Consider the following 27435-nt stretch of genomic DNA (forward strand, 5'->3'; position numbering starts at 1 on the left):
ATATAAAGATTTGATTCTTAAAGTGAATTACTTTCTAAGAAATATATAAAAAAAAAAAAACGTTTCTCGTGTGGCTAACAATAGCTTGGCCCGTATCGAAGCTCGAAGATAGTGCTCACTTACCCCCTCCCAAATAATTCCGGGGAGGATTTAGAAGTTATGCAGAACTTTAGTCCTATCCTGTTGTTATAGAGAGCTAAAATTTAAGCCAGTTTTCACATGTTGTATCTACAGTTTTAATATTTTTTGTTATTAAAGTCTTTTAATTGCCTAAACCACCAGATTATCTGCCGAGGATAATTTTGAAACATGATACTCAATTAATTCAGGTGCCTAAACATTTGAAAGCCGAATTTCTAGCAGCTACGTTTTTGGCATTTTTTGGTTTATAAGCTTTGTTCATTCAGCTTATTTGATTATTTGGCAAGGATAACTTCGAAATATTTTGCGTAATAAATACGGTTGCCCAAACAATTGAATTATGTTTGGGAGTTAATATCACTGTTAATATACAATATCGACCATTATTTATAGTTTAGAACTCTCAAACCTCGTAGACACTAAAAAATATTTCTATGCAAAAAATTATAATAATGAAAACATTTCGAGGTCAGATTTATGATCAGCCTGAAAATCTGATAATGATCACCTGTTCATCATTAGGAAGATTTCCAAAGTAGCTGTCAAGCTACTTTTTGGTTGAAGCTAGAAATAGTGCTTTAACTAGGGGACATCAACTGATCTGTAACAATTTTTTCCCCAGAACTGAGATCAGAAACTTATAACAACCCCAATTAAACTGATTAAATTTATTGATTTTATTATCAAACTAAGAAAAATGTCAGGTGCTGTCAAAGACTTGATAGCGTTACTAGTTTTGTTGTCGACACTAGTCCCATTTCTCACTCCCAGTTACTAGTCCCGGTTACTCGTACTCTTTTTCCTGAATTTAAACTACATTAAAGCATTGACTTTGTATAAAAAGAAGATAAAAGAAATGAAGAACATGTTCAATGAAAAAAAAATTCACACTTTGATAAAAGAAAAACTTAGATTCCATAATTTAAAAGTAGGGAAAAATATAGGTAAGATGTTATTTTACAGAATTTTTTCATCCAAAACAAAAACGAATTTCGTTGAGATTTAACTCTAAAGTTTATGAAAGTGTTATTTTATGCTTTTTAGATTAGCTTTTGAAGCTTTATTTATACTGAAAACTTTATTATTTTATTTTATACTAAAAACTTTATTATTTTATTTTATACTAAAAACTTTATTTTATTAGCTAAACTTTAGCTAAACCGCCCCACGAAAGAGGAATTCAAAATATTCTCGTATTATCTTATTGCTGCATTTAGAAATTATTTTGAAACATGCTAGAATATCGTTATGTTCCAAATTTCCAGAACGCATTGCGTACTACTATTAGTGGATTACAAAAATATTTTCCAAAAAAGTTTTAGTATGATATGAGCTTTCTTTTTCATATAGTATATATATACTCAGAGCTGATATTTTAGCGTTACTTTATGCCTTTCTAACCTTTTTTCTTTTATCAAAAGGTTTATGCAAGAAGGCCCTTGGTCGGTGGTGATCCCAAACTGAAATGTGGGGCTGTCCTACTCGATCATAGCTGGGTTATCACAGCCGCTCACTGTTTGGAAAGGTAAATAATTTGATATTTCTTAATGCAGGTTCACACTGAAGCGATCCAGCATAAAACTTGCATTTGCCCTCATTTTTTGAGGGCATTACATTGCCCTCAGCTTTTAGCTCATGAACGCGTCAAGCATTGAAGTAAGACCATGCCAATAATAAAAAGAAAGAATACGGCATTGGAAATTACAGTCTCTACCGCTGTTGCTGATTTCCATTTCTTGGACCTTCAGCCAGGAAGTGCGATGGAGGGGGGGGGGCAACCATCCTGTGCTTTAGCACACCCTCCATGTTTATCTTCCCAGGTTTCTCCAGGTTCCCTTTTTTAAAGCTGGATCAACTATGGCTGAGCTTACAGAGTCACGCTACTGACCCCCGTCCCAAATCAAACAATTGGGTATACTAGGTTTCGAACCTTCGCCCTCTCGGGTGAAGGATCCTAAATCCCTCACACCAATCCACTCGGATAGGCCGGCCACTAATAAGGCCTTATTCGGAACTTTTGGTTACTTTTTATTTCAGTTAGATTTCAGGACGATTATGCCTCAATAAGCACTTTATATAACAAATAAAAATGTTTTATTTATAGACAGAAAGGTAACTTCTAATTTTTTTTGTTGTCGTTGCAGCTCTGGATCACCCCATGAGGTTATTTATTGTGATTTGCAAATAATGTTTACACCCTTATGCATTACAAGTCGATTGAAGTCTGCCTAAAGGTAGTATTATGACTGCTACTGTGAATGTCCGATATAGGGGTTAATGTCGACATTCGCAGGTGAATGTCCGAAATTCTTTTTTTTCTGTTTGGATTTCATTAGCTTTTCGAATCAGCTTTTCCAATCTTATGCAAGCTTTGATGTTAAAAGCTAAAGCTGGGTTAAGTCAAGTTATTAATCTCAGAAATGGGTTAAAAACCTAATCTAACCAAACCCAACCTAACCTAGCCTGTCACAATCAAACGTGACATAATACTGGAAAAGTTGACTGGCAACGCTAACTAATTCCAAGGAGAAAAAAAAAGGTATTTCGGACATTCAGCGGTGAATGTCGACATCAATATCATCAATAGCATACATTCACTGTAAGAACTCCATAAACTACTGTTGTTTAAAATGTTGATTAGAAATGACTCATATCATGGTCCACTTTAATCCTCGTTGCTGTCCATAACCACCCAATTACTTGCAGTCCGACGGAAGTCAATATTATTCTACCCTCAAACATCACTATCCACTGGTGAATGTCGAAATTCATCAATATCGGATATTCACAGTGACAACTCCATTCGTTAGACTTCTGTTGTTAAAAATATTGGTTAGAAATGCTTCGCATCATGGTTCCCTTTAATCCTCGTTGCTGTCCATCACCACCAAATTATTAACAATCCGACCGATGTCGATATTATTCCACCATCAAATATCACCATCCATCCGTGAATGTCGACATTCATCAATATCGGACATTCACAGTAACAACTCCATTCTTTAAACTACTGTTATTTAAAATGTTGGTCAGAAACGCCTTGCTCCTTTAATCCTCGTTGCTGTCCGTCACCCCCAATTACTAGCAATCCAACCGATGTCAATGTCACTCTACCATCAAATACTCCTATCCCCTCCAAAATACTTCATCTCATTCCCTTCTGAACTTCTCTTTCTGCAATTCTCAGTCACGAAAAGAAAAATTCGGCCCCAAATGTCAAATTAAATATCCCCCGGGAAAAACAGCTTTTCAGTTTTTTATACTACGCAAAGAAGCCTAAGTAGAATATAAGTCAGATGCTTAACCTCTTTAAAATGTTTTAATGTGAAGTTACTTTCTTTTCAGAGTAAGGAAGCAGGACATTTTCTTGCGATTAGGTGAATATGACCTTGAATCTGACACTGAAGAATTTTCTCATGAAGATCGACAGGTCTCGGAAATTGTTGTTCACCCCAAGTTCAAAGTGGCCACTTTTGAAAATGATATAGCGTTACTACGACTCAAGCATCCAGTGATTTATCAGCCGAATATAATTCCTATTTGTCTGCCAACAATTGATGACAACTATATTGGAAAATCTGGAGTTGTGACCGGCTGGGGAAGGCTTTCTGAAGGAGGTAAGCTGATACGCTCGTAAAAGCTATATTGACACACATAATTGTCTACGCTTGAAATTAGTTATATTCTTTTTAATCATTATTCACGTGTCTGCTTATCAACGTAAGATAATAAATTTGTTCAAAGTAACGGACTGTAAGTATGGAGTGACTATTATAGTCAACTCCTATTAGACTATTGCTAATAGTAGTTGAAACTCAAAAAAAAGGTTTAATAACAAAATATACATAAAAAGAATTAACTTCTTATAAATTAATCTCTAAACCCCGTGGATTCCTGGGTGCCTTCACTAAATTTCCAATTAAGGGGGAGAGGCATGTCTCACCAGAAATTTTTTTATACCCAAGATTCAAATAGGAGTATTTTTATGTGCCTATTTATATACATTGTTCAAGGTTTCCTCGTTTCCCATGATCATCCCTCCCCTCTCCGACTCCCTGTTGGCGTCCATGGGAAACATCCCTATACAAAAGTTCTGCTTGAGGAACTTGCCTCGAAAACTGTGCATGTGTGGGAGGCTTCCCCTCTTCGATCCTCCACTCTTCACGCTATATTTGTACTTTTTGTCTCAGTTCCTCATGAGCGACTACTCAAACACAACGAATGCTGAATGAAAATAAGGAATATTTTTGAATCACTATAAAATTTTTATGTAAAGAATCAGGGTTGAGGAGGGGTGAACCCCCTTACAAACAATATAGTTTTTATTCTTTCCAAGTTTGACAATCGATTTTTAATTCAATATCACTCAATGGGTGAATATGAATAAGAGATCAAAAGGGTTGGTTTTAAACCTTATCAGACCTACAGACTAATTGAATCACTATCCAACCCCTTTAAAAACCACCTTTAAATTGCCAGTATTTTACTGACATTTTATTTTGAATATTGATATTGATGAATATTGATGATATTGATATTGATGATATTGATATTGATGATATGATATTGATATTGATGATATTGATATTGATGATATTGAATAGAATATATTGATATTTTGAATATTTTACTGACAATTAAAGAGTTTAAAGCGTCAATCTTTCAGACAAACTGCAAAATCTAACCGCTATTGGCGCAAATATTTGACTTTAGCCAAATCGTTTTGGCCTGATTTCGGTCAACGTTCTTTACTTAGAGCGTTTTGGCTTTAGTTTAGGCCGTTTGGCATTATTTGTTTGGCTCTATTTTGAACTGTGTCATCAATTAAGGAGATTTTTAATGTTCTTTTAACTAATTTCCAAAAAAATTGCCACTACAAAAGGTTCTCTGATACGCTGAATCTGATGTGTGATTTTCGTTAAGATTGTTTGACTTTTAGGGTGTGTTTCCCCCTAAATCTAAAATGAAGCACATTTTCTCATGCTCGTAACTTTTGATGGGTATAACTGATCTTGATGAAACTTATATATTTAAAATCAGCATTAAAATGCGATTCTTTCGATGTAATTATTGGTATCAAAATTCCATTTTTTAGTGTTTCGGTTACTATTGAGCCGTAATACATTTACAGAGTTCAAAGCGTCAATCTTTCAGACACACTACAAAAGCTGACCACTATTGGCACAAATATTTGGCTTTAGCTAAATCGTTTTGGCCTGGTTTCGGTCAAAGTTCTTTTTAGAGTGCTTTGGCTTTAGTTTAGGCCGTTTGGCTTTATTTTGAACTGTGTCGTCAGTCAATTAAGGACGATTTTTAGTGTTCTTTGACTGATTTCCAAAAATTTGCCTTTTCATCTAGCTGAAGGTGATTTAGAATGGAATAGATTTTTAGTGCTTGCATGTGACCTAATATGGGAAGTTATGTAGGACGGGGGCCTTTTTGGGGACAATGATCGGTGTAAAACAAGCAAATATTTTTCAATATGAGCTTAAACCTCCTCAGCGGAATAGAATAACGAGTAAAGAAAGCCACTAAAAATTTTTAATAATGATGGAAAATTTCACAATAAAGTAATTTTTAATCTTTGGTTTATGGGTTGTTTTTCTTATCAAAAAGTTTTTGACCACAAGTTATATTTTCCATTGTATTTTTTTTTTGAAGTACCTAATTTATGCTAGATACAATTTGTCTTTTTGTAATCAAATAAAGGCCGTATTAGTTAAAGATGTTATGAGGCTTTTTCAAACTAAAACTCACTCCGACCTAGCTTAAGACCGTAGGTTAAGACCAGCATTGTACTCGACTCCCACGATGTTGATAATCTACTGGCTTTCTCCAAAGGCTTACTTCATTGATTGCAAAAATTTCTCATCGCTTGCAAAAACGTTTTTTTCTGTCGTTTTACGGCTGAAACTAAGCCTTTCCAAAGATCCACAGTCCTAAAGATCCCAAGATCCCAATTTCCAAAGATCCCAAGACGCCGTTGAAAATTAAAATAAATTAATTTTCGTTTTTCTTGCTAGTCAGTAAAACTCTGATTTGTAACTTGAGACCTTTTGAATTATCATGGTCGATCGTTATATATTATAAGACGCTTTACTGTTATATTTTCTTTAGGTCCCTTGCCAAACATCCTCCAAAAAGTTAACTTACCAATTTTATCCAACAAAGAGTGCGAGCAGATGTATGAAAGAGCAGGCTCACCCCAAGATATTCCTGAAAGTAACTTCATGTGTGCTGGCTTCCGAGACGGAAAACTTGATGCCTGTGAGGTAAGTTGAATACGCTTCTATGTAGCAATATATTGTAAAAATACTCGCTATAAAATACATTCCTGACGAAAAGGGGGATGGGCTAACTTTTGTCCCTTGAGTAAATAAAAAGCGCGTTAAACAGAACACGCGATAATTAGAATGTGCTATACAACTGAAAACGAGTTTAAGCCTACAATATGTTAAAAATATAGAAAAAATTACAGCGGAAGGATATATTTTACTAAAAAGGAACTTGAGCCACGGTACCAAAGGATATCGGTACCACGGTATCAAAAGAGGAGAGGGGATACAGATATTAAGTATTCCTTGCATTGATTATGAAGGCTGATCTAAAACTTGTGCTACCTATATTCTTGCTGTTCGTAATTTGGTATAAACTTAGGCACTAACTATGCTTGATCCTTGGGCGATATTTCAAAGGAGAATATATTTTGAATACTGTGTAAGGGGACGCAATTTAAGTAGTATATTGAATAAATATAATTTAGATGACAGTGGAATTCCATGTTCACCAATGGGAATCTAGGAGGAGAGGACATTGAACAGGTGACAGACTTCAAGTACTCAGGGATTACAGTCACTTCAAGTGGCAACTCTGAAAAAGAATTGCGCACCAGGATAGCCCAGGCCAACGCAACATTTCAGAGACTTCTACCAGTCTGGAAATCCATTGTATACTCGCTGAAGTTTAAACTCAGGCTGTTTCTGAGCAATGTATTGTCTGTCCTGAGTTACGCTATGGAATGCCTTAAGCTAACTGCGGAATAAGAGAAACGCCTTACCGCCTTCGAGAATAACTGTCTTCACCGAGTCATTAGAATCAGTTGGAGCGACCGTGTCAGCAACAACGAGATCCGTACCCACACTGGCCAACTAGATACCGCAATCGGTATACAACAACATAGATGGCGATACCTTGGACACACCCTCCGCATACCAGATCACAGACTTCCAAAGATGCTCCTCCACTGGCAATCGGAAGGCACCCGTCTCCAAGGAAGACCAAAGAACACGCCACGTAGGACGTATGAAAGCGACAGAAGAGCCTCATTCCGAAGTGGGAAGGCCTTTAGGCAGCGGCTCACATAAGGGAAGATTGGAGGTTACTCACCCACGCCCTGTGTATCCTGTTTCCCTTCTTAGGCACTGGAAGAACTAAAGTCTAAGGTAAGGTGGGATTCTACCTTACTCAATAAATATATTTGAATATATAGTCAACATAATATTCTCATTCTTAGATTGGTGATATCATTATGTATTCCCCTTATGCTCAATATACGGGTGCTAAACGCCATCTAGATCTGCTTACTCTTGTCACATGACGGTACGTGTCTCATATTTGAAAAAACGTGGAATCAATATAGTTACTGTTTGAAGAATTCAGCTACGGTACCATGCGAACTTAAAATTTATTCCAATTTTTTACTTTTTGTATCATTTCCAAATCATGATTCGCTAATCCATTATGGACAAATTTCGTAACTGAATTTAAATGAAGCTGTCCATCTTACATATTTTTAAGGAAATTAGAAAAAGCTGTACAGATGTATTGGCGCATTTGAGCAATACGGACGCATTATAGACTATATTTATGCTAAGGAATCTTTTGCTGATTAATTTTTACTCAGGGGTTTCTTACAAAGATTCTAACAATTTTAGAGTGAGATTCGACGAAAATGAAATGCTGAATTGTGGAAAAATCTGATATTACAGTTTCATTTCAAATGCTTAAACGCGGCTTAATATATTTCTTTACTTTGAAAGCCCGTTTTGTTTTGAAAAAATTTGCTAAAATTTGATTGGGCGCAGCTGTCCTCGTTTAAAAGTTTTTAGCCTAGGCTGGAATCTATGAAGGTATTCCAAAGAATTTCAAGTATTACTCAAAAGGTTTGTTTATGCAAAAGGGTTCCAATTAGGGGGGGGGGGGGGTAAATTCCCTCCTATATTTGTTACCCCTCCTCTCCAAAGGTTTTAAAAACTACCCTTTTTAATATTTTAGTTGGAAAAACCGAAAAAAAAAATGTCCCTTCCCCGTTATTAGATTTTAAAAGTACACCTTTTGTCATTTAAAAAAAAAACAAAAAAACCCTCCCTTAAATTAAAAAAAAAATTCTGTTTTGTATCTTCCATTTTTTTTTAATGAAAAACGTCCTTGCCCAAGTGACGTCAATTCTTAGAGGAAGGGGGATATATTTTTAAAAATACAGGGGTCGGGTAGAGGGTTAATTTTAAAATTTTTCAATTCTACAACGAAAATACCCATAAGAGTACTTTTCAATGAAATTTACCCCAAAAAGGTGTTTTCAAGATCTAGTGGACAGAGACAAAAAACTCAAAAGGGGTGGAGGCAAATACCCCCACCCCGTTCAACTCTTCTACCTTGCCCTCCTAATTTTTTGTGAATTGGCACTCCCGAAATGTTGTATTCAAGTTGAACTTGAATTCAAACACTTGCCTAATTTTTGAAAAGCACCTGCCAAAATAAGTCTTGAGGTTGATGAAAAATGAACACTTTCTGGTGTTTGCCATCGGTCTGTTTCTTAGAGGTAATCAAATTATATTAACCGGGTATTTCCGTGTTTTGTGTTCCGAAGGATGTAAATACAAAAAAATTGTCTCTAAAATCATACAAAAGTACCGCTTAACCACCCACCCCTCTCCGATATAACATTGAAAATATAGACCTCAGCACCACGTCTAACTCGTCAGAATTCAAGGGGGGCTTAATACATGACCCCCAAATTAACAAATATTAAGCTTTAAAATCAACATTGGCGTATTAAGACTGTCTTAAATCAAAGCAAATCAAGTATTTCATAGTTTGCGTTCGATTCTTAGCAAAAAAACAAGTTTTTTTAACTGGAAGTAATGAGCGACATTAAAACTTAAAACGAACAGAAATTATTCTGTATATGAAAAGGGTTGTCCCCTCCTCAACGCCTCGCTCTTTACGCTAAAGTTTGACTCTTTCTCTTTTGACTCTTTTTGTTCATTTTGTGAACGTTTTGTTCAAATTGGTATCAAGGGCTTGTGGACTGCACTCTGAGATCAATGTAACAATCTAGAAGTGTGGAATCCCAGCATATTAAGTATTTGTTGTACGAATGGTGTTTGATTTAAACCAAAGTTGATAAATTCATCATTAGTTATTAAATTTATTCATTATTTATTCATTATTTATAAATTGCCAAATGTCGTTTAAAACGTTTTATGTAGCTGTCAATTTTCTATTCTTAAATGAATTCAAATTATCAGGGGTTTAAGGGGGTTAAAAAGTAGTATTTCTTTTGAAATAACAAGCTTAAATCAATTGTCACAAATGTATATATTCTAAGAAATTGTTAGCTATTTCCTGGAAACTTGATTAGTGATTTTTTTTTTTGGTAAACCTTGCTCGGGATATACACTGTTTTTCATTATGTATTTTTTATTGTTCAGTAAATATTCGATAATAAATGAAATTTCAACATAAGTGAAATTTCAATATAAGTGAAATTGCTAGTCAAATTACTGGTAAAATGACTCAGCACTTTTTTCAAAATGGAGAAAAGAGTTAAATTTGCAGTTGAAACCGGCTGGAAGATGGTTCTTTTGAGCAGTACTTGCCTGACACTAGTGATACTAGTCATGAGATAGTAGATTGACTTGGGTTTATATATTTCCGTAGGATATTTCCTAACGACAAGGATTAATACAAAAAAAGCAGAAGACAGAACATGCATTTGCGATTGCATTCTAAAAAACTTAGATGCATACTAAAATCTTATCAGGGTTACAGGAGCAGGGGAGTTTTCCCCCTGTTCCCTTCAAAAGCCTAATTGCCGGTGAAATGGCTCAGCACTTTCGTCAAAATGGGGAAAAAGTTAAATTTGAAAGATTTAACACCATTGGCTACAGGTATATGAATTGTGACTTTTTCCTTCTCTCTCAAGAAGTTCTGTATGCTCTGCATGTTTACTGATTTTCACATATGTGCTTGATTTCTGCAAAGATTGGCTTTCACGGCTTTTTGAGTTTGATCCTCATAAATCTGAGGTGGATATTGTGAAAAAATGGTGCAAAATCAAATACATCAGCCTATTAGAGTCATTCTTGTTTTACATAATAGAAATTGTACGTTAAAAGGCAATTGTCATAATCCAATAACATAAAAAGGGGAGATAATTTTTTTTTAATTAATTGCTAATTAAAAGAAGGTTAAAAATAGAACATGGCAATATATGGGTTTATTCTACTTATCTCTTCCGTAGCAGGCTGTTATACATGCACTAATTTTGAAAAAAGCACTATTTTGTGGTTGGATAAAACTGTAGTTTTTTACATAAAAAACTCCATTTTCTGGCTTATAAGCCAATATTTCAATTTTAGGGTGATTCAGGAGGACCAATGATTATTGAAGAAGGAGATCGAAGTGTCCTCATAGGAATTGTATCTTGGGGAATTGATTGTGCAGCTCCTAACCAACCCGGTGCATATACCCGAGTAACGAGGTACAGGAAGTGGATACAAGATACAATGGCAACGACTCCCAAGACTCATAAGAAGAAGTCTAAACGCCGGGGTTGAAGTATTTTCTTAAGATTAAAGAAAGTTTAGCAAATTCATATTTCTCCCATGGAGAAAACCGTTATATTTATTTATTTATTTAATTATTTATTTCAACTGTATTTAATAAAAAATTTGAAAATATACTTTGAAATGAGGCATTCTGGTAAATACAAAGTTTGTGACTTAGATACGTATTATCTATATATATAAAAATAAGTTGTCTGTGTGTGGATATGTGGATGGATCAGGTGACGTCACCTGAAAAAACTGGATCAGGTGACGTCAAAACTGAAAAAACTAAAAAAAGGCAAAAACTACAAAAAAAACTAAAAACTAATAAAAAAAAATAAAAAAGCTAAAAAACTAAAAAAACTAAAAAAAGGCAAAAACTACAAAAAAACTAAAAACTAATAAAAAAGCTAAAAAACTAAAAAAACTAAAAAAAGGCAAAAACTACAAAAAAAACTAAAAACTAATAAAAAAAATAAAAAAACTAAAAAACTAAAAAAACTAAAAAAAGGTAAAAAAAACTAAAAACTAAAAAAAAAATAAAAAAAGGAAAAAACTGAAAAATAAGCGAAAATAAAGGTAAAAACCAATAAAAAACTAAAAAAAAAACTGAAAAAACTAAAAAAAGGCAAAAACTACAAAAAAAACTAAAAACTAATAAAAAAAAGTAAAAAAGCTAAAAAACTAAAAAAAACTAAAAAAACTAAAAAAAGGTAAAAAACTAAAAAAAAAAAAAAAAAAAACTAAAAAAAAGGAAAAAACTGAAAAATAAGCTAAAATAAAGGTAAAAACCAATAAAAAACTAAAAAGAAAAAAAGGAAAAAACTAAAAAAAAATTTCATCTAAAAAACTAAAAAAAACTAAAAAAGGTAAAAACTAAAAGAACTAAAAAAGAAAAAAATAAATGACGACACTCAAAGAGAAAGCGACCAGGACAAAAGGAATGTTCGATTAGCAATCAACAAAGCACCGGGACACAGGGAGTATAAATGACGACCAGGACATAAGTAAAAAAAAAAACTAACAAAACTAAAAAGAAGGTAAAAACTACAAAAAAACTAAAAAGAAAAAAAACTAAAAACTAATAAAAAAACTAAAAAATCTAAAAATCTAAATAAACTAAAAAAGAAAAAAAAAGGAAAAAAATAAAGGAGAAAAACAAAACTAAAAAACGAATGTATATACAGACCGGGACACCGGGATACAAATGACGACCGGGACACAGGGAATATAAATGACGACCGGGACACAGGGACACAACTACAACGGGGACACCAGGGGAAACAGGGGGATATAAATGACGACCGGGACACCGGGACAGGGAATGGTCGATTAGCAATCACCATCAACAAAGCTCAAGGGCAATCATTAGAATCATGAGGTATAGATCTGAATACAGATTGTTTTCCCATGGACCATTATATGTTGCATGTTCAAGAGTCGGTAAACCTGACAATCTATTTAAATGCAAAGACAATGGGACAGCAAAGAATGTTGTATATTCGCAAGTTTTACGTAGATAAACCATATATATATATATATATATATATATATATATATATATATATATATATATATATATATATATATATATATATATATATATCTATCTATATTCACAGGTGGGACATAGGGACACAACTACAATGGCGCGTAACTATTATGGCGCGTAACGACTTACGCGCGCGGGGGGGCTTGGGGGGGGCGCGAAGCGCCCCCACCAACTAGGTGTTGGGGTGGCGCGAAGCGCCACCCCAACAGCTAGTATATTATATTATTCTTATCATATTCTATATTATATATAGATATATATTATTACAGAATGTATATTAGATTATATTTACCTTTCATTTTTATCAGTTTATTCTGAATTGAAGACGGTCAAGCAGAGGTCTTGACAGAAATATTTGCATGATTTTCAATTTTTTCACTGGCTGTTTATTGTCCTCGTTCTTCTTTTCTTTGCGATTTTGTGCTTTTTCTTGTCAAGATCTGCAAGTTGCTGAGCATAAAATTACAAGAGTCGAATAATATAGTTATTTAGATGTTTTTCTTAATCCCCTTTTATCACTTCAAAACCATATGAATCACTTCAGTATAAGACTCACAAAATATTGACTCCATATATCATGTGAAAATTTTTCATTTTAAATTTTTATAATAATTTGCTGTTTTTTCACCGCTTTGAACAAAGCTTGCTATAATTGACGTTAGCAGGAATAATGGTCTTGCAATTTTTTCTGCACATAATGCAGATAATGCAGATGCAGATGTATTAAAGGGTATTTATCTGCATTGATTCAAAATTTGATGAGAAGTGTTAGTTCTAGTTAGTCGTTGGTTTGTGTCGGATAAATTAGTATAATTTTTAGAAAAAATTAAATCCATGGTCTTTTTGGGGTTTAAAATGTAAAAAAGATTTGAAATTGTCTTGTCAAGATTCGCGAAATGGTGAGCATAGGATTAATTTTCAATTAAAGGTGAGCATAGGATTAAGTTTTAATTTAATTATTTCTAATTTAACTTTAATTAAAATTAAATGTTTAATTAATTTTTTAATTTTTAATTAAAGGATTTATTCTCTTTTGTTATTTTGAAACAATATCGATCACCTATAGATGAAATTCATAGAATACTGGCTCCACTCATCTTTCGAAAAGTATTTTTCTATTTTCAATTTTGAAAATAATTTACCATTCCTTCCCCACATCCAATTGAGCTTATTGTATTCCACTGAAATTAATTATAATAGATTATAATTATAATTAATTATATTTTATTAATTATTATAATTAATTGTAATTAATTATTAATATATTCCATTATAATATAATATTTAATATATTCCATTACAGAATTAATTATAATATATTCCATTGCAATTAATTATTCAACAGGCACAATTATTATGTTCTATGGAAAGGCACTTGCACTGCAAAATTGATTTTATGTTATTAACTTGGGAATTGCTGAATGTTAAGCGCTCTAGACTTGAAATCTTGAGAAGAGGGTTTCAAGTCCTGGTTTCGCTGAGTATTTGTTCGGGACTGGGGTCAATGGTGTGACTCTGTTAGCTCAGTCAGAGTCAATTGAGCTCTAAATAAAAGAAACAAAACAAATTTTTTCAACATAAAGTCAGAAACAAAATTAAAGCTTAGAAAAGTAGGGTTTCCCTCCTCAACACCTCTCTTTTCATGCTAAAGTGTTTTATAGCTTGAAAAACTTCTTATCCTAATTAAACCGCTATTGTGTTTCAGGATTTACTCCATAAGGAATTAGGACGAAAAGACAAACTTTAGCGTAAAGAGCGAAGATTTGATAAAAGGGCGAAACCCCTCATAGACGGAAAAATTTCTGTTCATTTTAATATTGCTCCTTACCTTCATTTGAAAAAACTTTTTTTTATATACATATAATTTCTAATTGTTTTTCAAACAACGCCAAGAAGGCGAGTTTCATTCCGTGGAAAATTTTCTCCCTTCGCATAAATTCTTCAAAGTAAATTCTATTCCACGTAAAGTACCCCCCTCCCCCGGTAAATTCCTCCTGACCAATTTTATCATCACTGGCAATCCCCCAGGACAATTTCTTGAGTACTCAATAATAAATACTGCACGTAAACAAAGGGTAAATTCACTTACTTACTTGTAATTGTGACAGGAATCAGGCCTTTCCACCTTGTCCGGCATCGAGGATCTTCGAGACATGTTTGGATCATGTAGTGCCGTCTACTGCCAGCTGCTTTGCGATTGGGAGCCATTGGGTTGTCCATTTATCTTTTCTCTTCTCGAGAAGTGTACTTCAAAAGATTATATTTGTTATTCTTTTTATTTTTTTCGGAGCACTGAAAACGACTTGGCGGAGGCCCTTGTAAAAATATTTGCTTATTTTCAATTCATATTATTCCACTGGCTGAGGAAACTCTTGTTTTTTAGTCTTTTATTTTATTTATTCTATCTTTTTTCTTCTTTATTTTTCTTCGTACATCCATTATCAAAATTCAGGTTTTTAGAGTTTCTGTCAGTATTGAGCGGCTTTGCTCCCTACCTACAGTTCGTTCCCACGAACTGTTTGATGCCTGGAGAAATCTACGGGAAAAACTCGGGCAGCGTCGGACAATATGCCCCTACCACGCATTACACACCCGGCCAAAGGCAGTGAATCAGGAGATCGCTATTTGCGTGACGCAGACCATTCGTCAGCATACATTTTTTTTATTTGTTTTATTTTGGAAATTGGAAGAAACAACCAAATCTAGCGTCCTATCTGTCCCTCTCTATATCTCAATGGGGTTACTAATTTGCCAAAAATGAGTCTATAGTTGAACTATTGGAATAAAATCTATTTTTGATTTCTAAACTATTGGAAATAAAATCTTGCTGTCCCATCGCATCTTTTTAGGAAGACTTTAACAGAGAAGATTGTTAATTAATCCTGATAGATTCTTATACCTAGACTTTTGAATCTAGAAAAGAAGAATTTGCAGATTATTTATCTCTGTTTTGCTATAGAGAAATAATTAGGTATTAAGGTTTCAATAAGTGCTGTTGAACGCACTACAATAATTGCAATTACCTATTAAATGCCAAAAATCGTAGTAGTCAATTACAATAAAATTAGTGAATGGACGGTTTAATTGCTTCTTACTTGAATTATTGTTCAATTATTTATCTCAATACCTTTTGGATACACGTAAAATCGTCACAGTAACTCAAAATAAGACCTGCTAAAAATTGAATTGACCTGCTAAAAATTGAAAATGCATCAGAAACTAAAGCATTTTTTTTTCTTGACTCGGTTAGATTTGAAACATATAATAGTAGTTTAAATTTTGATTTAGTATTTTAAGTACAATCTTTGGTAGTAATTGTTACAAAAAATCTTTGGTGGTATTGCAACCTCCTTCGAATCTTAGGCGTTCTAGAACTTATCTCATTCCTTCTTTTAGTTTTAGAAGGTCTAGTTTTTCACTTTGATACCAATTACTAATAATTAAATGATAGAATAACCAATTGAGTTATCTCGACAATCTCAGTGGAAGTTAGGGAAGAAAATATTAAAGATTGTTTTTTGACCTGTGATGATGGAACCTGAGGATGGAGATATAGTAATCTTGTTTTTGTTCTAAGGCTGTACCCACGTTGACCATTCTTCCTGTGCCTCGCTGACCAAACATTTCATTATATTTTATGTTTTTTTTTATTAGAATATATTTTTTTTGTCGATACCCGATTTAAATTTTTTGCATTAAAATAGATAGAACTTTATGTAACATGTATATTAAATTGATGTAAGTTATAAATATTTTTATTTATAAAGTCAGTGATTCGAAAAAAGCGAACTAAAAAAGCAGGTTATTTAAAGCCCAATCTGCTCCTCCCCCCCTCGTTTCTGCGTATACTCAATGATTCTCGAGAGAAAAAAAATGTTCTTTTAAATTTTGTTCAGTTTAGAAACGAGTCTTTTTTATATATCTGTCAAGTTCAACTTTTTAGTCTTTTATTTTCATTATCAGGAAACTGTGTTTATTCTTATGTAAAATTTATGCGGTTCATATTAAAACAAGTATTTCTTCTCGGTTTCCAATTGGAACCAGTTATATTTCAAATTCCATTTTCAATTCTAGGTCTGACCAGTGTGGAAGTGGGACACAGGTCCAACACAGACAAACACAAACATGTAAACAAACGCAAACGCACACAAACGAATAAAGTAAAATAAATCCTGAAATGAGAGAGAACTAAACCGAAAAAATCGCTGATAATTTCTTAAGGATGGTAATTCCACGCTCTCTCCCTTTTCTCTATTACATCTTTGTTGCAAGGTATCTTTCCAGCCAGCTCGTCTTCTTAAAAAATATTGTCTTATCCAAGATTTGAATCAAAGTTACCGCGTTTATAGGCAAATGTCCTTACCACTGCGTTGTAAATAAATTTTTGTATAATAATGTTTGTTTTATCCTTTTTGTTGCACCCAATCACCCGCTTATGCTGTCTTATTTATGCAAAGGGGAGTATACAAGAGGGGGTAATTTTGACACTATATTATTATATTGTCATCGAAAGTACATATATAGATAAAATTTGGAAGTAATTAAGTATTTGGGAGTGGTCGCTCAAAATTTAATAAACTAAGGTGACAAAAGTACGTAAATACAAACAAGTCGGTGGATTGATGTAAACAAGTTAAAAACATAGGAAAATATGAATCCAAAATATGGTAATTTATATTTCATTTTTCGCATGTCTTTTTGGCAGCTTTCGAATTTTACTTTATTTTTCTAAATGGGAGGGGCTATCAGACACTTTCACGGAGTCATAGATATAATTTATTTTAACTTATCTGAGACAAACTTACCATGTACCTATGGCTGATGTAATTCCATTATAATTTGATTAATCGTCGTATCTACCTTGGATTAATCGTCCTACCTTTCTATTTTTTTTTAAAACCTCTCTAACTTCTCAAATTTATCCAACGCTCCTCAAAATTAAGTTGAAATTTTTAAATAGAGCAAAATAGTCGGGGAAGGGGCAAAGATTGAAGAAAATACTATGAATTCATGAATTCATTGTTCACGAATACAAAGCTGAAACAGTTATGCTATTAGTAAGGCCCAAACACAGTGAAGTCTTATTGGCGAAAGCTGAAAGTTCGAGTACCACCCAAGCTGCCTACCTTTGTCAGTGCAGAGGGAGAAAAAAAGTCCACTGAGAGTGCCTTACCATTTACATAACTGAATGGTAATTTCCCCAGCGATTCTTTTAATCGTCATGTCTTAAAAGTAATTTATATATAGATATATATATATATATATATATATATATATATATATATATATATATATATATATATATATATATATATATATATATATATTTCCTTTAACGGAAAGGAAATTAGTTTGCTTAAAACAAACCTTTAAAACAAATGACAGACATTTTTCAAACAGTTCGTGGTAACGAATTTTCATACCAATAGTTACATCAAAAGAATCGAATTTTAATGCTGATTTTAAATATCTAAGTTTCATTAAGTTTAATCTTGCCCGTCAAAAGCACGAGCCTGAGAAAAATTGGCTTATTTTAGAAAACAGGAAGAAACGCCCCTTAAAAGTCAAATTCAGCGTATCAGAGAACTCTACTGTAGAAGTTTCAAGCTCCTACCTAACAAAATGTGGAATTTTGTATTTTTTGCCAGAAGACAGATCACGGATGCGTGTTTATTTGTTCGTTTTTTTGTTGTTGTTTTTTTTTCGAGGGGTGACCGTATCGAAGTGGGAGGTTCTTTCCATGGAAGAATTTATCACGAGGAAAGAGAATTTCCGTGAAGGGGGTGCAGGATTTTCTAGCATTATTAAAGTAACTTTAAGCAATGAGAAACATTAAAAGTCAAAACGAACATAAAATATTACGTATAAAAGAGGATTCGTCTCCTCCACAATACCTTGCTCTTTACGCTAAAGTATTTTTAGTAATTTCAACTATTTATTCTACGGCCTTTGTGATTCAGGGGTAATTCTTAAAGATTTGGGATAAAATTCAAGCTTTGCTGTAAAGAGCGAGGTATTGACGAGGGGGTGAGCCCCCTTATATACGTAATAAAAATACACAAGTATAGAAGTTCGTCATGTAAGTTAATTCGTAAGGTACGTATGTTTATTACTAACAAAAACGTTCGTAAAAAAATAAAACAAATCTAGTTGTATTTTTAAGTAACCAAAAATTGGAGGGCAACTAGGCCTCCTCTCCCACCCTTTTTTTTATCAAAATCGTCCGATCAAAACTATGAGAAAGCCATTTAGCAAAAAAACAATAATATGCAAATTTCGTTTTAATTATTCATGTGTGGTGAGCCAAGACCAAAACATGCATTAATTCAAAAACGTTCAGAAATTAAATAAAAAAATGTTTTTATAACTGCAAGTAAGGAGCGACATTAAAACTTAAAATGAACAAAAGTTATTTTGTATATGAAAGGGGTTGTCCCTTCTTCAATGCCCCGCTCTTTACGCTAAAGTTTGACTCTTTGTCACAACTCTACTTTTTAAAACAATTAAAAAACTTTAGCGCAAAGAGCAAGGGGTTAAGGCGGGGATAACCCCCTTCATATACGGAATAATTTCTGTTTGTTTTAAGTTTTAATGTCGCTCCTTACTTGCAGTTGAAAAAACTTTTTTTTTTATTTAATCTGCATTAAGAAGCGAAATATCAGCCACAGCATAATTTTTCAGGTTTAGTCTGAATTAATGAAGAATAATGAATGGTTAAATCGAACATTCAGATAAACATTAAAAAAAACTTGTTCATCGAAATTGTTCTAAGTTCGCTAAATGCCTTCTGAATACGCCGTCTTGGACCAGTAACTCTTTCTTGTCGCAAAAACTCAAACCAATTCTTCCAGCTATAATTATTGACAAAATACTGGAACATTTCAAATCTTCTGCCGCTAAATCTAATCATGATTGGTCTTCCCTGTGAATTGCTTATTTTATAAAAATTACTTATCTTGTGTCCATTGTGTAATTCTTTGTGTATGTGCCTGTTTGTTTTCTCTCTTCATTCTGCTCTTTTTTGTGCTTTGTCATTAAGGGAATCTGCACCCTTTCTTGACAAGTTATAAATTGAGTTAATTCTTTATAATATGTAAACTTTTTAGACAGGCTATAAATAAATTAAATTGAATTAGTAATCTCTCTTATATCCACCATGTAACTTTTCATGAAAGTAATACCGCCACCATGCGGCGTTACTTTCTCTGCAAGGGGAAGCATAAAATATATATATTAATATATTATCATTATTAATATATTAATATTATTAATTTATTATCATTAATATATTATTATTAATTATTATTATTAATATTATTAATTATTATTATTAATTTATTAATATATTAATATATTAGGCCTAGTTTCAATGCTTCTAAATCAATTGGCAATCTCACAATTTTCAATCGATAGCCACTTGGTCTTCTTTCGGGTAAAAACGTAGTTTGGTGCCAAAAAATGGCAGAAACAGGCTCTTTCCCTGGCACAATCTGTAAGGTCACTTTGAAATGACCCTAAAATTTTAATCTACATTCAAATGAGCTCTTTCACAGTCTTCTAGGACCTTCAATTGAATACGATCATCCCTGGGGAATAAAAAAAATAAACAACATAAACATGTATCCACATCCTTTCTTTTGCAGCAAAAAAAAGCAAAATTCTAGATTTTTGTTGATAAAATTTTAAAACCTCTACGGTAGGGTTCTATAATATGACGAATCTAATAATACGGTTTTGATCAGGATCGCTTGCTCTTTCCCCTTTTTCCCACTTCAGACAAATTTTCACAGGCTCATAGCTTTTTGTGGGCAACAATAAACAAAATGAAATTTTATATATTTGGAATCAACACAAAAATTCAATTCTTTTGACGTGTCAATTTTCATCAAAATTCAATTTTTAGAGATTTGGTTAATGTTGGCCCGAGTCGCTCCTTATCAGCAGTTTGTTACCGCGAAGTGTTGGATAAAATTTTTTTGACCATTTATTTGAGCCTGTTCATTTTGTTTAATTGAATTTGAGCATTGAATGAAAGAGGGTTAATTTGACCACTGGATTGCAAAGTTAAATCGAGTTGTTCTTTAGCTATCCTGTATTTTTTATTTATTTATTTATTTTTTTGTCTGAAGAATGAATATATTAATCATTTCAAGGGGGGATTAGCCTGTTGTTTTAAAAACAAAACATGGTATCTATGCAGGGAGAATGGTTTTTGATTCCAGGCTCTTAAAAATGTAAAGATCTTGGCGAAACTCCACTTTAGGGGTTTTGAGATTTTGTAAAACTGTTGATTCTAAGGCGGGCAACTGAAACTTCTGGGAATGAAACCAGTGCTTTAAATATACCCTGGGAATTTGTTTTTAAGTTCCTATATCTAATCCTTCTGTAACCTATTCTAAGGCTTTTGTGCTTAGTTAATTTTCTTTTACTCTTTTACGTAGGTTTTGGACACAATCGATAATAAATAAACGATAAGACATAATAATTAAGTATATAAAACATTAAATCCATCAGTCCCTTCTCAGTGAATCCTCACCGTTTAAATTTTTACCGTGTTTCACTTCTTTTTTTTAATAAACTAGCTATTTATTTGTTTGAATTTTTTGTAAATGTATTAAAAAAAACATTTCCCTAGTGAAATATATCCTAAAATATTTTCCCTTGTCCCCTTCCAACACTGCTATTCCGTTGTCTGGCCCACCTATAAATTTTCTGCGGGCACCCATGGTATAGACTAAACTAGATCATTCTTTTTTTTAAATATTATTCACTGAAACAGTCCTTGGAGTATGCTGGTGGGGTGCAAACACAAAGCTGGGCATGTACAAATAAATTTTTATCCATTAAACCCCACTTCCACAGCATATTCGCAAATTATTCGCATATTCGGTTAACAATTAGGGGGGGGGGGGGTGCAACCATAAGATCTTTTCTAAAATCACATCCTCAGAAAACAGTTAGAGAAATCTAAATTTAGAAACGGGAAAATATCCATTAAAATTCCTTCCAGCGGAAATATAAAAGAAACTTAACTCCGTAACTTAAATTTAGGATGTTTGTGTCTAATTAATCTTCATTTAACATAGAAGAACTCTTTACCCTTGTGGTCGTTCACCTTGCAGCCTCATTTTTGGTCTGGTTTGGTCTGGTTTTAATCTGGAATAGCTTAGTCAATCATTGATGCTCGTCATTGCATAAACATATAGCTGAAATGAGAGCGAACACCAACAACCATGTAAAAAACACACACGTTCTTCATGTATGATGTAGTATTGACCGCCAAAATAAGAAGTAAATCTTTGAAGGAATAATATTTAGGGGGTCCAAAGTATCCCCCCACAAAAAGATATCCCACAGAAAATTCCCCCGCAGAAAATTATCTCCAAACGTAAGACTGAACAGTAAAAGGAAAATAAGACTTTTATTAAGGATGGACACTAGGTTATTGACTGAATGGGGGAATATCTTATGGCTAAAAGAGCGCATTTCAATACACAAGTTGTATAAATCTCCATAAGCCGTTAGATAAATAAGAAACGGGGTATGAGGGGGTGGGGGTGTGTGTGTGTGTAAGAATTAACCTTTCATCTCCATTCATTAGAGTAAGCCTGAAAATGGATACTGCGAGATGATATCTCACTTTCATTACTGGAAAATGTTTCTGACATTCGTTTTAAAGCTTAAATTAAGTAAGCGAATTTGTTTTATACTTCATAAAATTATGGGCAATGATTTTTAAGCCCGTATCAGCTATTATAAGGAATAGGCGGTGGATCATCGTGTCAGAAGGAGGAAGGAGGGTATATGCCTAAAACAGTGCATTTTAATGCCAAGATTCCTAACTTTCATTTAGGCTTTAGATAGATATAGACTGAGTTTTAGGGAAGTGGAGGGGGGGGTGTAGAAACCAAAGTATTGGTGCCTTTGAAACGGGCTCCTCCTCTGCAAAGAGGGCTCTAAAGGGGCTTAATTTTTAGGATTGACCTTAAACTTATATGAAACACTCGGCTAAGGGGACCCCAATGCAGTAGAAAAATAAGAAAATATGGCTTCAATCTAAGTTTTGATACATTGTTCTTTTCAAGAACTTTGAAATGTCTAATAAGTTTGTTTTTGCCGTTGATATCAACCCTACAACACAATACTAACCTTTATTTTACCCTGCTACGACAACCCCAACCCCAAGAAACATGAAAAAGAGCTAAAATAAAATAAAACTACAAAAATAAATAAGTTTTCGACGTGGCTGCTCATTAATGCGGGGGTGATGAAATTTCATGGGAGGAAATTTTCTTGGGGCAATTTTTCACAAAAAAATTTTTTTCCAGAGGGATTTTCTAAGTCAATTTTCCATGGGGTTGATTTTCTCTAATCTGTTGAAGATTACCCAGAATTTCAGTTATTCCTCCCATTTCTCTAGTGATCCAATAAGTGATCAGCATAAGCGACTAGTAATAGTAAAGAACGTTCTTTTTATTGATCATGAGTCAGTTTCTTTTGAGCAGTGAGACAGTCAACATTGAAAAAATGTTTTACACGTGTCCATTATGTTTGTATACATTGCGTAGCTGGTCATCCTGTGAGAATTGTATTATTGTTGATGATTATAATGAAAATTGGTGATTCTGCAATCCATGTAAATTGCGTAGAGGATACGCAGTGCAAATTAAAGACAGTAATTCCTTTCTCGAAGAGATTTGTGACTCTAAAACTAGAGGTTTTCTATGTTCGAACTGTCACTATGACGATCGTGATCAATGGGAAAATACTTACCCTGGTATGATTGCAAAAAACCCAAACGTAATTTCAGTTTATTTCTAAGAGATTGGTATCATAATAGTTTTAAATCTTTTCTGGAGGAATAACCTGTTGTACGCTTCAATTGCTGGAATAATAAGAAAGTCTGGTTTTTACGATATCGCTGTGAAGATACTGGCTACTATCGAACCTGCTGGTTTTTATTCGGCTGTTACAGAAAATTATTCTTAATATAAGAACTTTGTGCGTGGCACCGATTCAAACAAGCAAACTGAAACACGTGAATTTATAGTATGAATCACAAAACTAATATTGACTTTATAAAGAGATATAATAAAAGGAAAGTTTCGTTTTATTATAGAAAATGAGATCCTGACTTTGCAAGCCAAGATGAATCCTCACAAGCTGCCACCACTTATTATTAACGATAATTACCTATACGTGGAAGAAGAAATCTAAAGGACACAGTTTTGTACATGCAAGCCTTTAGAATAATGTTACTTTTCAGCATAATAACATACTCTTTTTACAGCTTAAAATCATAAATGCTTCAAGGAATAACAATATTTGTTCTTTTTTCAGGCTGAACTAGAAATGCCTGCGCAGATGGATGATTTGATGACTTATTTCCTCGGTAAAAAAAGAAGGATCAATTGACACAACTTCCTCCTCTGTTTGTATCAGGATTGTTTAGTACCTTATAATGCCTGAAACGTAAAGGGTTGCAGCTTACTCACATTTATATGGTAATTTCTAGCTTTTATATAGCTATAAACGTATATGGAGCTATTATATTCTTAGCTCGTACTGAGGGGTCTATGACTGTAAAGGGTCACTTTGTGGGTCCATATATGATATATTTTCTGTTTATTAGACCTTTAGGTAGTATTGTTTTTTAACATATCCGAGGGGTCACTTTGGATCCATCTATGGAATAATTTCTGGCAATTTCACCTTTAGGTGCTAGTGTGCTCTCAACATAGCCGAAGGGTCACACTGCCCTTTCAAAAAAATGTCAGACAAATATTGTATCCTCTTTCACCCAAATATATATATTCTTTCTCAGGATGAAATCAAAAGTGATTCAATGGGCTAGTAAGCTCTTATTATTTTCTTTAGGTTCACATACTAACATCTCAGGGGGACTAAAACCTCTTTAAGGACACTGAATCACTAATGGAATTGAAGCAAACCCCACAGTAGAGAGTGTGAGGGAGGTTTTAGCGTAGGGGTGAACCCGGTTAATGTAGTTCCCCTTAGTTTCGATTTAGATACGTTTATAGCTCATCTAGGACCTGATAAGGAGTATGAATGGATAGAATATGATATATTACCCAACAAGCCAGAGAAAGTGCAGGACAAGGCAGCACCTAGTGCCCAAAGTGAGTGTGATGGCAGGGGAGCAGGACAAAGTGGAAGCGGTTCACCCCTTGTTTTACCTGAGTTTTATTTAGCAAACTCCGCTTTGTGCAACACATATGTTTTTAAAGCTGAGTCTCGAGACCATTTCAATTCTCTTACAAGCGGTAGTATCCATACAGATCCAGTAGACATAGCACACTCCTGTATCAGCAAGATTTGTGTAATTCTTGAAAAACAGATTTGGGATGTGGGAAGGCAGGACAGTGCTAAAGCTTCTTCGACCCAAAACCTATTTTTTAGTGTAAAGACGGGTGATGTGTACTCGCATTACGCTCAAACGGAGATGCAGAAACTTTACCCGGACTTAAATACTTTTGAGGGTGTTGCTTCCGATTAGGTGGGAAGTATTTTTAATATGGCTGAGAGTCAAAATGTAAATGGGAGTGGGTCAGTAGTTTTATTTATAGAAAATGTAGATGTCAATGTAAGTAAATTTAGAAAGGAAATTGTTTCAAGAGGTGGGTTGGGGAAGGGGGTGTAAGTTATAATGCATATTTAAGGGCTTGTGGGGGTGTACAACGCTTTTGTTGAAGCATAGAATGCTTCTCGCATTCTATGGGGAGCGCTGGTCTTGAAGGGCTGGCATTCTTGCCATATATGATGAACCTTGGTCATTGCGTAACCACAGTAGGGGCCATATATTCAGTTGCCCGTGCCTTCTTTGCAGATGGGGGACATTGGTGAGAATTCCTTAAAAAGAAGCAAAATTTAGTTTCTCATTAAGTAAATGGGTTAAAAAATCACAGTATCCCGTTAAATTCATTTCTAGTAGCCCATGTCCAAAATCGTATTAACCAAATTCTTGTAATAAAGAATATTTTTTTTTTTTTCCAGAAATCTTGAGCTTAATTTTCACATGACCCCCCCCCCCATTAAACTTGTTCCTAGCATCTCCATGCGCCATGCGTGTCATCAAACATTCTTCTAATAAAGAATAATTTTTTGTTTTCCCAAATAAATTGAACCTTAAAATCTTAGTTTCTCCTTAAATTTAAGAGGAATAATCGTTTGTTTTCCTGAGCTGCGAGGATGAACATGAACATAAGTTCTTGAATGAAAGGTATAGAATTCAACTAACCAAAAATAGAATCAATAATCTCGTTAGGTAAAGTGAGTTACGTAGTGAATATTTGAAGAAATGGAATACTTTGACAGAAAACTTTGGATTAATGAGTATTGTTAACCGTAAGTATTTTTATTCCACGGTTTCTTCTTTGCAGATGGGGGACATTGGTGAGAATTCCTTAAAAAGAAGCAAAATTTAGTTTCTCATTAAGTAAATGGGTTAAAAAATCACAGTATCCCGTTAAATTCACTTCTAATAGCCCATGTCCAAAATCGTATTAACCAAATTCTTGTAATAAAGAATATTTTTTTATTTTTCCAGAAATCCTGAGCTTAATTTTCACATGACCCCCCCCCCCTCCGTTAAAATTGCTCCTAGCATCTCCATGCGCCATGTGTGTCATCAAACATTCTTCTAATAAAGAATAATTTTTTGTTTTCCCAAATAAATTGAACCTTAAAATCTTAGTTTCTCCTTAAATTTAAGAGGAATAATCGTTTGTTTTCCTGAGCTGCGAGGATGAACATGAACATAAGTTCTTCAATGAAAGGTATAGAATTCAACTAATCAAAAATAGAATCAATAATCTCGTTAGGTAAAGTGAGTTACGTAGTGAATATTTGAAGAAATGGAATACTTTGACAGAAAACTTTGAATTAATGAGTATTGCTAACCGTAAGTATTTTTATTCCACGGTTTGTATTTAGTCTATAATAAGCAATAGTAAAGGAAAAACCTTCTTTTATTCACACCCATTTTGTAATTGTCCAATAAAAGTTATATACAAGATTGTTTAAATGTAATAAGCGAAAGGTTCTCGAAAAAAATAAATCGAGTTTAATGAGCCGTGTGTAATAAAAAAAATATGGTTTCAAAATACCTTCCTAGGAAAAGTTTGCAGACTCGTCTCTGGAAGTCTCATTTTCCCAACCTAACCCCTTTTTCAAGATAACAAAAAGTAGCTAAACTGGAATTTGGGGGGGGGGGGATTTAGTCAAATCTTTTATGATAAATATGAATAATAACCTTAGTAAGACCTTATTAAGAGGGACGGGGCTCACAAAATAATTCATTGCCATTTCACGCTAAAATTCAATTTGACTTTCATCTCTTAATTCTAGCGAAAATAAACATGTTTTTCCCTTTGAATATTCGCCCATTTTTCATAATTGGAAATTAGTGGACAATGCAGGTGTTATAAGCATCCCGTTTTCACGATTAACAGCTAAAAACCTTTTTGCCCTACTTATTGAATAGCTGTTGGCCATTTAAGATAACGGTAGTTAAAATTTAGGTTACCCCTCCCCAAAAGCAAAGATAATGTTTGACTGTAACTCACCTATTTGATCAGAAAAACATTTCTAAAACGCAATTCGCTTGTAAAACAAGAGCATTCAAATTGACCAGCTGCCAAGAATGAACCCTTATAAATTAATGTAATGCCGGATGTTAGGTAGAAACTAACCCTTTGTGTGATGGTAGGTATCATTGAAGATTAGCGCAAATATATTTTTAATTGAAGATTAGCGCAAATATCTTTTTATGTCTTTTTTACCCATCCGTCGGAACTAATCCACGATTTTTCAATACAATTTAAAAGAGGACAAATTTAGAGTAAAATGTATTCCGTCATGATAAAACGAGATAAATTTATCTACGATAAA

The 27435-nt window shown here is 33.6% G+C and overlaps 1 protein-coding gene across 1 annotated transcript in view; it reads left to right on the forward strand.

Annotated features, from left to right (window-relative positions):
* LOC136035758 (uncharacterized) overlaps positions 1–27435 on the forward strand; it is a 159168-nt gene that overhangs the window by 47783 nt on the left and 83950 nt on the right. The window contains exons 6-10 of the mRNA XM_065717728.1: positions 1563–1666; positions 3487–3758; positions 6259–6413; positions 10785–10977; positions 24567–24865. Of these exons, the coding sequence (XP_065573800.1) occupies positions 1563–1666; positions 3487–3758; positions 6259–6413; positions 10785–10977; positions 24567–24865 (1023 nt within the window). The remainder of the gene's footprint in view (positions 1–1562; positions 1667–3486; positions 3759–6258; positions 6414–10784; positions 10978–24566; positions 24866–27435) is intronic.

Source organism: Artemia franciscana, chromosome 14 (genome assembly GCF_032884065.1).
Source record: "Artemia franciscana chromosome 14, ASM3288406v1, whole genome shotgun sequence".
Lineage (NCBI taxonomy): Eukaryota > Metazoa > Arthropoda > Branchiopoda > Anostraca > Artemiidae > Artemia > Artemia franciscana.